This window comes from Gymnogyps californianus, chromosome 29, assembly GCF_018139145.2.
Source record: "Gymnogyps californianus isolate 813 chromosome 29, ASM1813914v2, whole genome shotgun sequence".
In the NCBI taxonomy this organism is placed as follows: Eukaryota; Metazoa; Chordata; class Aves; order Accipitriformes; family Cathartidae; genus Gymnogyps; species Gymnogyps californianus.
In genome coordinates this window covers 282102-295759 of record NC_059499.1, presented here as the reverse complement: position 1 = coordinate 295759, position 13658 = coordinate 282102, and the positions used below count along the sequence as shown (strand labels likewise).

Below are 13658 nucleotides of genomic sequence, written 5' to 3'. Positions count from 1 at the left end.
CCAGAACATTTTGTTTATTAGTGGCAAGCACAGGGAAGAGCCCGTCACGACGCTATCTTTTGCATTCTACTCCGTTGTCGTAGTCAGGTTTACACCTTTATCGACAGTGAGGAAAGCTGCCGTCTTAGATACAAGATGCCTGGTAAGGTAGGTGGCAGAGGGGAGCTGCCTTCTGCGTCGATGACCGAACGTTACGGATGCCACTGAACTCCAACAGTCACAGTTAAACTCTTACGAGCAGTGCCAGGAACCTGCAGGTGTTCGCCCAGGAGGGGTCACTGAACACGAGCTACCGAAGGGACAACAGCAAATAACTGACAAAACTGAATACAACTCCCTGCCTTACAGTAAACACTAGTAACTTCTATGTAGAAATCTCAAAGCTGACACTTTCTCCTGAGCTTTTCTGTGTACACGTGAATACAATGATTTAGCACAGAGAACAAAATCTGGATGCACGATTCAGGCAAGATGGTAAATCACAATATTGTACTCAAAGAAACCGAATGAGTTTTGAAAATAGTATCCAAGCCTGTTCCTACGACCTTTAACAAAAGAGACTCAGGAACCAATTCAGACTTGGCAAACACATTCCTAAATGTTTTGGAAAGACTTCAAGATGATCTATATTTTCAGCAATAACTGAAACTCATTTTAGACAGGAGTTACTACTTTCATCGCAGATTTTGTCTGTATGCTAAAATTTACTGTCACCCCTAACCTCTTCCCAAAAGAAGGAAACTGACCCATTACATAGTTTGTTAATATAAGACCTGAGGTCTGACACAAGCGCTAGGTTAGTTCTAGCCAAGATTAAAATGTTCTCTTATAATTTCGTTGGAATACTGTGTCACAAAATTCCAGTGAGAAGAGTGACTAAGGATGAGGTGTCAGTCCCATGTCTGATTTTCCCAGCTTTTCTATATGTTAACAAGTGCCTTGACGTTCCTCCAGCAATAGTCTGTGGTTTCAGGTAAATTCAGACGCATGCCCTCACCGCTGGAAAATAAAAATTGTAATGTTTTCCTTACAATTTACTCCTAAATTACTTTTCATTTTCAATGCTTTATTCATCCATAGCAGGTTCCAGGAAAGAGCTAAATCTGCCGGGAATTTTCTTTCACTTCTATGACCTCAGTGGGCGAAACAAAAGGCTCTTTCAGGTGCCCTGGCACCGTGCCTGGAGTGCATGGCAGGTCCCTCCAGCCCTCATCAAGTGGGCACCAGTGCAGTCATCTGGCAGAGCCCTAAACCTCGTAACTCTGCTCTGCAGTTAAACCACTCTCCAGCTACCCGATACAGAGTAATCAGAGCAGCTTTATCTTCAGTGCAGGAGCTTGTTTGTGTCTGCTAGCACAAACAAACGTGGGGTCGGGGCCTCGTGAAAAGAAAAGAGAACAGGACCGTGGCACTGCAAACTGAACCTGAGCATCCCGACAGATGGTTCGGTCACGCAACAGAGTTATATGACCCAATTCAAAAAGAAATTGAGAAAGGTCATGTTTTTGAGAATTTAAATTAACACCTTCAGTTCTGAAACCTGTTTTGCGATTACTGATTCACACAGATCTGTCAAGCTCTTTGCCTGCTACTACCTCTCTGTGAAAGTCAAAGTTGTGTATGGAGCAAAAAAGTTCAGTTAAAGAAGACAAACCAATTAAACGTTTGTATTTGATGAGACAAATATTCCTACTGAACAACGTGGAATTTCCCAAACTCTCTTTGCATGACAGTACTTGAAGTAAGAAATCCCTGTATTTTAAAAGCTGAAACAATTACCTGAAAAATAAATCAATCTTGGTTTATCCTGGGAAATGACATGAGCTGCAAAAATGTTAGTCTGGGAGTTCATGACCATCCCCTCCAGGCAGTCCAGTCCAGTGGACTGGACTTGTGAACAGCATCCTGGAACTCCATTAGTTCTAAACGCGCGTGCTAGCCTTAGGTTATGGCTTCTTTCTGCAGAAGGCAAAGACACGCCCTAAACCTCATTTCTGTTCTACCTGAGACGTCAAAAGAGGGATGAAATAAAAACTTATATAATAGCAAAGTTTTTCATTCTTCCTCACTTTTATCCATGCTTGAAGACAGACACCATTAAGTGCACGGGGACATGGAGGAACTTATTATTGCATGCTTAGTTTTTGAGATTTAACAAATGGTCATAATTGTCTCTGGCTATTCTACTGTAATATTAGTTTGAAAAAGAGACTATTGTACTGCATGTAAACAAAAGTATTATGGCAGTTAAAGCAGGTTTTAAACTAGACTGGTATTTTCTTATGGTAAACAAAAAAGGAGAACAAAGTTCACGTAGCAAAAAAAGAAAAGCCTCTCTTTTTTGCACTGAAGAACACAGAGAGATAAGTATGACCTTTGGCAAAGTTCATATGCTGAAAGACACGAGTTACCTGGCAAGGCGATAAAATAAAAAGAGAAAAAAGGGAGAGAGGTAGAGAGATTGCGAAGTCCTGAGTACTTCCATGTCACCTAAGTGCAATACTTGTTTCCCAACAACTAAAACATATATCAAGTACCCACCAACGTGAATAGGGGCTGGAAACAATCCATGCTCATGCTCTCCAGGAGTGTACTCCAGCTTTTCTTTCTTTAATTGTATGAGGCGGCTCTTCGGACTGTGGACATCAGTGACAAAAAAAAAAAAAAAAAAAAAAAAAAAAAAAATCAGAATGAGGAACACCTGTCATTTGCAAAAGACCACATTTTCTGTTTTAATTAAGGCAGGAATGTCTAGAACATCAGGCAAGAGAATAATAATAGAAATGACCAAAAAAATTGATTTCCAGGTTGCTTGCCAAATATACTTGTCACATCCATTTCAAAACTCATGATTTGATTTTTCTCCATAACTACTATTCAGGCAACACCTAATGGGACACCATCAACTTTAAATGCCTAGTATGTGATATGTAAGTAATAACTAAAATCACAGAAATAAAAGATCAACAAAACATATCTGATATTGCTTGCTTAGGTATTTGACACGTTACATGTGTATAGGGCCTGCTTTCCTAATTTGCTAAGAGCAAACGTTCACATGCTACTCCTTTAGAAGGTTGTTGATCAAGAAAAGCAGGAAAAGAACAGAAATCAGAGTTAAAAAAGCAACAAGATGCCCCCTTTACAGAAGGAAAAAGTAGGAACATGAAATAAGAATGGTTGTATGGGTCAGGCAGATGTCAAACCACCTAGCTCAGTAACCTGTCTTTTATAAACATCTCCTTTTGGCTACTGACAAACTATGAAAAGAAAAAACTGATGTGGTTATATTTAGTACTGCAGCTCTGCAACATTCAGGAGAGACTTCTAAATGTTAAATATACCAAAGATTAAAATTATATTGAAGCCTATTAAAGTTTACTGAAGTTTTTAAAGGGATTTATTTTAATAACTGGACATACAAGTGAAAGCTGACTCAATAAAAAATGTGATATTATTGTTCAACTAGTGAATGGAAAATGCAAGTTCAAGACAAATTTTGAGATACAGAGATCAACAAATGAAAATAATTACTGAAGGTCAGAAATAGAACTGATGGATGGCAAGAATTTGTGGTTCATATACTCTTCTAACCCTTTCTGGATTTCTGGTACTTATTCCACAAGTATAACAAGTTACTAAATTTTAGATAGTGAAATAAAAGCTAAGGCATACTGCTGAAATGAGGGCTCTGTTGAGCTAGATGCTGTATAGACTCTTCTTTAGACAACTCTCCTTTTAACAGAGTTATATGGCAAGGCTCTAGTTATTATGATACGCTTGCATTCAACTTAATGTGTACAGGTGGACACAGAGCTATCCTAATCAAAAAGCAGTAACATTCTCTCAAACAATAAAGGTTATGGTTTTTAAATATTATGACCTTCTGTTTACTGATGGCAAGAATTAATTTCATTTGCTTTGGCAAACAGACAGCTCCTTTGTCCACCAGGCAAAAATGATATTCTAGAGAGGATTTTAAAAAAAAAAACAAAAACAACAACCAACGCCCGCAAAAAACAAACACCCCCCCCAACTCACATCTTCTGTCCTTCCAAGTTGTGCTGCACTGAATCGCTAAGACTTGCAAAGAAAGGCCATAACGTAACTACCTACAAGACCCAGAAAACAAGTTCTTATCAAGAGGAAATAAAAAGGTATTTCGAAAAGGCAAAGTGTGAACCTCCATTTTCAACAGGCAAGCAAATCCTTAAACCAAAGGCAGAGAAAAAAGGAAAAACATTCAATAGAAAGGTGACTTAATTCAAGCCAAATGTGCACCTTTTAATGCCCACGTATTCAGTGTAAAGGAAGCCAATGGAAAAATAAATTATGCTAAATAAACTGCAAGGAGGAAACCAGTGCAGAAAGGAAATGCAGGAGGCAATTATCTAAAAACACAAAATATAACATGAATTTTGTCAGGCACTGCAGACACACCCATCTTAGACCGAGTCACGGAGAACACTGGGGAAAGCACCTACTCTGTTTTCCTTCCAAACACAGCGATGAAGTATTGTTAGAGGCATGTAAAAAACTGTTATGACCAATCAGTAAGCTGAACAAAGGCCATCAATACTTCAGGGACTTCAGAGGGAAAGGCTGAGATGTCAAAATAAAGCATCATTATTCATTAAAAAAAGGGAATATACTAAAATAATCAAGTATAAACAATACAGGCACTTTTATAAACATAAATACCATTCAAAAAAAGCCTCATGAATTAAAAAAGGCCTCTCTACCAAGAAAAGGTCTGTATTAACAGGCCCACATATTCCCACTAGGAAGATGATGAGCTATTTTAGGCTGGGGTTTCTGGGCAGGCAATAAAGGTTCTGGTTCTGTGTTTAGCTACTATCTTTATGAGAAGACCTCTCCCTTTCACTTTGCTGAGGCACGCCGATAGCCTTGCAGAAGCTTAAATTCAGCATCAGGGCGGTGAGCGCCACCAACACGCCTTTATGACCCCGACAAGCCTCACGGGGGAATTCCAACCACATCCTCTGCCCATGGCTGCCACAGATCCATTTACGCTCAGCCCTAGGCATTCAGTCCCTGCCTGGACTAGCTCATAGGTGCACCTATCTCCAGCTCAGCCACAGCCACGGGAGCTGTGGATCTGGCGGTTGAGCCATGCACTGGCTTCCTGGCTTGACCCTGAACCTGCCTGGCAATCCTGGACTGTGTCTGACCCCAGTTACCATTACTAGACCTGATCCTGACCTGCAGATTGACTTCCCCACTTAACCTTGGCCTGCCTCCTCACCACAGACTGGTCTGGCAATGCAGACTCTTGGCTGACGCTGGGTACCACTGCCCGGTCTGTCCGACTCACCTCACTCAGGACTGTGGGAATGACAGCAGGTTTCCTTTGCTACTGCTTGGATCCCATTCTGTTCGTGTCATTTTTTTAACGAAGCTGGAATACTTACTAGCTAGATACACTTTGCTACAGATGGCGCAGGTTGCAGGAATTCCCAGCACTAAACCGACTGTCCTCACAGCCTCCTAGGATCAGCTGACTGCATTGCTATCAAGGACAAGTACCTGCTCATTTTCATACCATGCTCTTTAAGATGTTTCCCTCAATAAGCAGATATAATGGCTGTTGCAGCTGAAAAGCAAAGATCTCTCCAGAAAGCCAGGCTCACTCTCTCCCCTTTTCAAGCAAGCCAGTTAGAATAGGGTGAGACCTCACCAATAATCACAGAGAAGTGATAACCTTCTAACATTTCAGGTTAGCATACTTTCAACAGTAAGCTGGAGGAGTACATTTCTGATTGTTTGACAGACTGAAACGTAAGCCTGGCTAGGTAAGAAATGCTTCGCTCTCTGTAATCCACTGCCTAAAGTTGTTTGGTTCAGTTTCTGCAGGGACAAATTTAAAACACCCATTTCGTAAATGGTCCACTTACCAACAATAGACTAAACTGGCCTCTGTTTGCAAGCTCCCAATAACAGAGCAATGGTGAAGTGATTTTTTTGCTGAAGATGCGAACATTTTGTACCACTCTGCAAAGGCTGAAGGTCAGGCTTAGTCTCAGAATGTCAGTCTAAAGTCTCAGGCAAATTAAGAAGCGAACAAAGACCAGAACCACAGTCTTCTTTCCTGTACCTCCATTTCTCTCCATCCCTCTGCTTCCTTTCTTTCTGATACCACATTCCATTTCTGTTCCCCCCCTCCAGCTTCTAGTGTCTTCTCCCTACACTCTTATCACGTTGGCTGGGATTAGTTCTCTGTGGAACGCACAATTAAATTTTTGAGGCGTGAAGCCCAATTTTCTCTCTCAGACCATAGTCTGACAAACATTTTAAGTCAGCATAAGCTGGCTTTGATGCTCCCCACTTCCTGCTGGCGTAACTGTTGGTATGACTGCAAGGTTAACTGCACCGGGAAACCTACAGTGGAAGGTTAGATTTCATCTGAATCACTATCCCAGCCTGGTTCAGTTGCCGTGGTCATCATGATGGGACAAAGGAAGGGACAGCACAGGAATAGGAATAAGCCACAAAGGTGAGGAGCAAGTAAAGCTAATTCTTTTAGTGCAATGTTAGCTTATGCCAACTTAAAGCATTTGCTGAACTGCAATTCAGTTGCAGTTCATCTGCACTGTCCTTTTAATTCAGCTGGCTGATTTTTCAATAGGTTTGCTTCTAAAATGTTCAGTTACCTACTCTGAGTCACGCTGCAGCTCCACAAACTCTAACATCAGCAAAATGGAGGCAGCGTAGGAGCAACATGCCTATCACGTGGAAACACCATGTCCCAGAAGAGCAACAGGCCTGCACTAAGCTACGCTGTCCGTGCAACCGTAGACTTTGACCAGCTGTGGGTACCTAACGATGGGCGAGATGCAATTCAGTGTCCATCACAGCAAATTCTATAGATTACACTTAGGCAATGAGGACTCATATTTGTTATTACCGGTAAAAATCATATATTATATGAAAATATTATATTCCCCTAAACGATATACAACATTTTAATTAATTACTAACTTACTAATTATTACTAAATTTCTTTGGTGAACTAGACTTCGCACTCCTCTAGGAAAGCCACTGCTGGGTAAACAGATAATGACTCCTGCACAAAATCTTCCTTTGTTTTCAAAGCTGCAGTCTTGTGCAACCACACACTGAACTTCTCTTCAGTAAAAGATCTGTGTAATTCTTCCAGTGCGAGCTGAGTACTCTGGAAAACTCATGTGGGGATTAACATCAGATCAGCTATGCTGTCTACAAAATTACATTCGGAAATTGAGGTAGAACTGAGACTGACTCCAGAAACCATCCCTTTTCTTCTTAGTTCATTTGCAAGGAATCAAAATCTGAGCTTTCTTCACTGTGTTTTAGTGAAGTTTCTAGACCAAGGTGAGTTGGAGTGAAATCCCGTTGAGGCACATTGTACAATTCAAGTGGCTGCAAATTGTAACAGTAAACCTCAGTAAAACTTTCACTACTTCGTATGTTCTAATGACTTTTAGTAAGTACTTAAGAAAGATGCAATAGAGTAGGAAAATGGTCTTTAAGGCAAAGTGTCTGCAATTGAACACTGCAAACAAACACAGAAAAACGGTGAGTACAACACCCATTAATAGAGAATGCAGAGACTGTTTTAATGGAGACGGTGATAACACTTAACTGTACCATCACTAGAGGGTGCCGTACGATTACAGAGTTGCATTTTTGTTCTCAACTAAAATCATGTTTTCATAGTCATCCAGCAGGAAGTTATATAAATAATGGGATAACAACATGAACTTCTGATCTCCTCTTCCACTGACATATGTCTTGACTGTGGAGTAGAACTGGAACAGCAAGTTAAATCAGCAGAAAATTTAATTATAAAAAAGTGACTATTGTTCTGCTGATTTAGTTTGCTGAACCAACTTAGTAAAGAAGTGACCCAGTGCCAGCATGAAGGAATGGTGGGATCAGCCCTTCAAGCTGCACCTTGCTGTAAGACAAGACACCTAAATCGAGATGGCCGTAATTCTGTCCTTGCCCAGCTATGCCTTGTTTCAGTATCAGTGTTCAAACAACCGTTCAGAGAGGTAGTTCAGATTGCGTAGGCAGCATTTGCTTCCTTGGTAGGGTAAAGTTTCCTTAGTGTTCTTAAGCAGCTCATCACAAACATCAGTGTCAGTGCAAGGGAAGAACTCAGCATGTGGAGCAACAGGCAAAGGGGAAGACCAAATCAGACCTCTTTAAGCTTCCAGGGAATGGCAACACAAAATGTGATGGGAGAGGGAGGGTTGTAAGCAGAGCTCAGCTTTGTCATGGCCTTCTCCAGGGTGGTGAACTTGATTCCATCATCATCCACAATACCTACAAACCTTGACTTTCACTTTCTGTATTCATACAATTTTTCAAATGGCATGTTTGCTTACTGTCTATGAAATAAACGTCCTCCCTTGGCTGACTAGGACTGACAATGTTAACTAACATTTTATAATAAAGGAGAAGACTCTCTCAGGTCCTCTCCTAAGGCGACAGACCTAATTTTTATGACACAGTATTTGAATGTTGCATGATTCTGTATAACAGTAACAGACCATCCAAATGCTAAAAATTTCAGCACATCTGCTTTCAAACGATTAGAAACATAAGCAGTCTCACTTTGATCAGACCTAGATCTTTGTTTCTTCCTTAGAGCCTTGATCCTTTCATTGATGCCTTCATTCTACTGTGGAAAGAGAACACACCAGGAGCAGCTGGTAAACTATACTAGCAATCTCCCAGTGGTCTCTGTAAAATTTTTAAGTGGCCTAGAACAATAGTGAGAAGGTGCCAAATTTTCTCTTTTTTAATCTGTCAGATCATAGTAGAAGAGAAGTGCAAATTCTTGACTTCAACACATTTGTTCAAATGGCTGTAGAGAAGTTATGTAACTACAAACGGAAGCAGAAGTGGGCTGGTTATCAGAAACGGGAGATGCCCACTTTCTAATGTACACTAGGTTGTGAGCCAACCAGTGGGAAAAAAATAAAGGAATGCTGGATTTTTACTCTAAACATCTCATAGAAAATGAAGGAGACGAACTTAACTGTGAAATGAACAGGGTGCATATCTGAAATTCCTTCACACACAAGATGACCAGTCATCATCATTCAGTCAATAAAAATAGAAACCTAATGGCCCCTTTTATGTAGACACTGTACTCAGTACCTGAACACCTCAAGCTCTCCCAGCACTTTTACTGCCATGATCGTTACGACTGTCGAATGAAGCTCTCTTACCTTCTTCAAGGTCAATAATCAGAAACACTTTCAGATTGCTCGAGGCTGCTTTCTGACTGGGGTTACGTTTTGTATCTTCACTGTGTCAGATTCTGATAATTATCATGCATGTAATTTTTCACAGGCTTGAATTAAGTTGATGGTTTTATTTCAGCTACTCATTAGCAGCAGCTCGTTATGGCTCTAGTTGAAAGGAGACAGTTTCCACTGGAATATCAGACAGCAGCTTTTCAGTGGTATTACTTACTCTGTTGTTTTGTACACATCAGAGTAGAGCCCTGCCTTCTGGTACTTCTTCTTTGGGGGTCGAGGGGCTTTTTTCTCACGCTGGGCTAGAGGAGGCAAAGGCTGTTCAGTGTTTTCAGATTCATGCGGTTTCCCAAGGGCATCATGTGGACTGGGAGGTTCAGCTACTGGCTCAGAAAAACTGGAAGAAAAAGTAAAGATTAAAGATTATTTTACCATATTTCTTACCATAAAGATTATCTTACCATATTTCATTATTCCTCTCTATAATCTGGTCAGCAGGAAAAAAAGACCCATGTGTCTCAATTGCTAGATGTCTCAGCTATTTAAAAAAATGCAATTCAATGATCACGATCAAGTGGTGGTTAAGCATAGTCATAAGAAATGCACGATCTTTTTATAGTAACGTTATTATTAATTATTACAAAAGGAATGTTGTTTGTACTGCTAATGTTTATGCCTTGGAGCCTCAGTTGATTAATTTAGAAGGTGGCTTATGCTATCTGCTTTTGTACTCTAAAAATAGTATGTGGTAAACCTTTTCTTAGTCTTCAGGAGAGCCATACAATACACCCTTTGAACACGTGGTTCCAGCAACATTCTGTGAATCTAGATGCCTATATTAGAGTATTCATTTCTGAAACACAAATGGATGGTTATTTTTCAGAACTATTCTGAAAACACACGAAGGAAGACTTCTGGAAGAGTTTGATCGGTTTGTATTGATGACTTTGGGGATAAGCATGTGAAGATTAGACCAGAGACAGGTTTCTGGTGTGGTCCTTTACTAGCCAGTGACTGCACAGGTGCACACCTTAACTCTTCTTTGCTGCTTTGGTTTTACTCTTTATTTGCTGTATATCAGCTGATCTCACCTGACATTGTGTTGCTATAAGTATTTGTTTGTAATGCATATGAGTAACACTCTAAGATTCCCATGGCGCATGTAACTCTTACAGTTCCTTATTCTGCACACGATGAAGAAACAATCTTTGCTATGATATCTCATCAGTAAACCTGTTACCAACTCATTAAAAGTATTCTTCACCAAGACTACCATAAAACTTGCTTCACTTGAGACACAAGCACAAACCCAACAGTTTTAGATTACATGAGATTCCATCCCATTTTGGGGTGTGTTCAGTAACTTAGGAAGACCCTAAGAATACTTAAAACTGACATGTTGGTTCCCTCTAAACTGAGCTCCTTAATAAAAACAAATGTAACAAGCAGAGCTCATTAGAGTAGGATTCTTTCATGGATTGAAATGTTATAAAATCAACAATGACTATACTGAGCGTACACAACTGTAAGGGAATTACCTCTTATTGCTCTCCTGTTCATCTTCTGGTAAGGACTTTGGTCGCTTCCTGGCCTGTTCCTCTGCAAGCCACCTCTTTCTCTTCCAGCCTTTTCGGTGATCTGTGTTCAAGTTCACACTCTGCACTACAGCTTCGATCACATCTGTGATAGTATCGGGTCCAAGGTGTAAGGGACTGCTGCTTTCTTCCCTTTTCTCTAACTCCTGACTGACCAGTCGAGCTGCCTGGAAAGCTTGCATTGAAACGACAGCCTGCATCGGGTATTTCCGGGGCCTACCTGGCCTGCGCTTCACAAAATTATTCCCTGTCCGTGACTGCCTTTGCAGCTTTTTGGCTTTCAGAATTTTATTGACGTGGTCAAGATTTTTTTTTGTTGCCAAGATCTTGTTATAATTGCACATTTTCCTAGCTTGTCGCTGCATGGCTTCAACCACACTTCTCTTGAGATGATGTGGGGAATAGCTGTTTGGTAGTCTGTCTGACAGAAGTGAGATACTATCGCTGCAGGAGCTGCTGGGAATTGCTGGAGCTACGAGGCTGTCCTGTTTCCCCAGACCTCTCTCCCTATTGTGGTTTCGAGCAGGACTAGCTGATGGTGGAACAGACACATTTGCAATGACTGCTTCTAAGGTTTTGTCCAACGTAGCCTGGCCGTCATGTTGTGCCATGCGCTGCAGCAAGCTATCCACTGAATCGTCAACAGCAGTCGCCAGCCTCGCTCCCCGTGTAGGTACTCCAATCACTGAAACACAAACCAACATACATATACTGAAACAGACTTGAGATATAATCAAATAAGGCTGGAATTAAAATACAATAGTTGGATAGACTGACAGCCTTTTATATCCAGCCCAGACTGTTCAACGACAAGACACCCATTTCTGTAACACAAGTTCTAATGCGAAAGGGACCTAGCAATGCGCGTAAGTGGAAAGTCGACATTTTATATCATCAGTTTTAACATACAATTATTTTCTCTTTATTCACACGCAGTCCCCCACTTCTAATAGCAAAGAGCAATGAGGGCATTCCCTATGTACGTACAGTCCAGAACTCTTCTCAAGGTTCTTTCTATTCAACACTAAAAATAAGAAACCCTCTGTGCACAGAAAAATTAAATACTGATAAAAAAAATTGAGCAACGTCTGAAATGTTTTTAAACTAATTTTTCTTTTTTGTAGTTTGGAAGTACTGAAACAACTTTTCCATTGCTCTTGCAGTTTCTTTATCAAAAAGACAAACATAATGATGACAGAACCGATTGCGATAAAGTACAGACTTGGATAAAGGTAAATCAAAATATCTGGACAAAAGAGAAAGGCTAATTTACAAAGGACGTAAAGTTAGATCTCACTTTTTAAACTGTTATATGCTTTAGAGCTGCAGACTGGTATTTGAAAAAGAGAATTTCCAGGTCAACCATATAGATTATGCTGTATTAAAAAGGGATTTGTTCCAAACTAAGAGCTTCCCAAAGTTGTCCTGCTGGTTCTTAGTGAAAACATTTAATCAGAAGAAACCCTGTTCTTTCTGGAATAAAATGGATGCTGTCTTCTCATAAATATATCACAATTGCACATTAGCATTTACAAAATGTTACTGTAATTGTGGCCAATTATTTAGATTAGATCTACTTAAACTAGTGGGTCCTAGGCTGTAGACAGATGAGCACGTACTAGTGTAAAGGTAACTGTTAAAGGGAAGACAACAAAATGTTTTTCTAAAAGGGTTTCTATCACTTGACAGGAGGGAGATTATGCATTAGCTGACAAAGATAAAGCACAAACAGTTTAAAATAAATATTTTCTAGTCCTAGTGCTCACTAGTCCAAGTGCAGTACTCTGGAGAAATGTATTCCTCATTAAGATTCCAAAGTCACAAATTTGCAAGTGCAAATGAAAACATGCTTCAGAGAGTGCACAATTTAAAGGAGGAAGAATCAGCACAAGTTCTAAAAATCCTCCTATGAACAACGTTCTTCCTACAGGGTGAAAAAGGAACAGAGAAACTTACTTGTCAGGTCACTGCTGTAAGCCTAACTGCAATCACTTGGAAAACCTAGCAACCTGAACAACTTTGAAAGAACTAGAAGGATTTACACTTTCAGCTTTCAATTTTAGATGAAGTAATAAAGACAAATTCCCCTTTGTTTTCTTATGGTCTTTAAACACACATCGGGATGGAGCTGAGGGTTCCTCACAGAAACACCATCTGTTTAGCACAGCGAGCTCTGTAAACAGCTGCACTATCCAATGATAACCAAACTATACAACACAACACATTTGGACACAAAGTCTAATGGATGTCCTTGAACTAGTGTTTCTGTTTGGAAACTGATCCAAAAGGATGGGACAACTGAAGGCTATGATCCCCAAAACAGCTGCAGCCCTGGTCAGGCACACTTGCAGCCCGTGGTAACAAAGCAGCTCTCTGACAAATGCACTGAAATCCCACATGCATTCCAGATCTACGGAAAATATAACAAAGACTGGTCTTTTCAGCTGCATCATCAGTTCAATGACTTTGAAGTTGATAAACTTGTGATTCATTTCATTCCTATGCTCTCCTGCACAAAATATGCCTGAACTTTTAACACCTTCCTATACACAGACTTACACTGATTGCCGTTGCCCCTTTAAAATGAGCAAGTGAAAGAAAGTTAACAAGACAGAGAGGAAAAAGAGAGAACAAGTCTTCACTGCAGATGACTTCCTTTAGCATATGCTGAATAAAGCATCTGTTACAAGTATCTGTTTAAAGGGAGGAGGAAATAGCAGTTTTGGCACATTCTTCCTATATGGAAATCATAACTAGTTCTGTAAGTACCAATCCTAAGGATGTTTACTACAAA

The 13658-nt window shown here is 40.2% G+C and overlaps 1 protein-coding gene across 1 annotated transcript in view; it reads right to left on the bottom strand.

Moving 5' to 3' along the window:
* The window catches only part of ASH1L (ASH1 like histone lysine methyltransferase), a 63108-nt gene that overhangs the window by 20185 nt on the left and 29265 nt on the right, over window positions 1-13658 (bottom strand). Inside the window, exons 5-7 of the mRNA XM_050912426.1 lie at window positions 10808-11549; window positions 9487-9666; window positions 2542-2636 (exon numbers count right to left, since the gene is read on the bottom strand). Coding sequence (XP_050768383.1) covers window positions 2542-2636; window positions 9487-9666; window positions 10808-11549 — 1017 coding nt within the window. The remainder of the gene's footprint in view (window positions 1-2541; window positions 2637-9486; window positions 9667-10807; window positions 11550-13658) is intronic.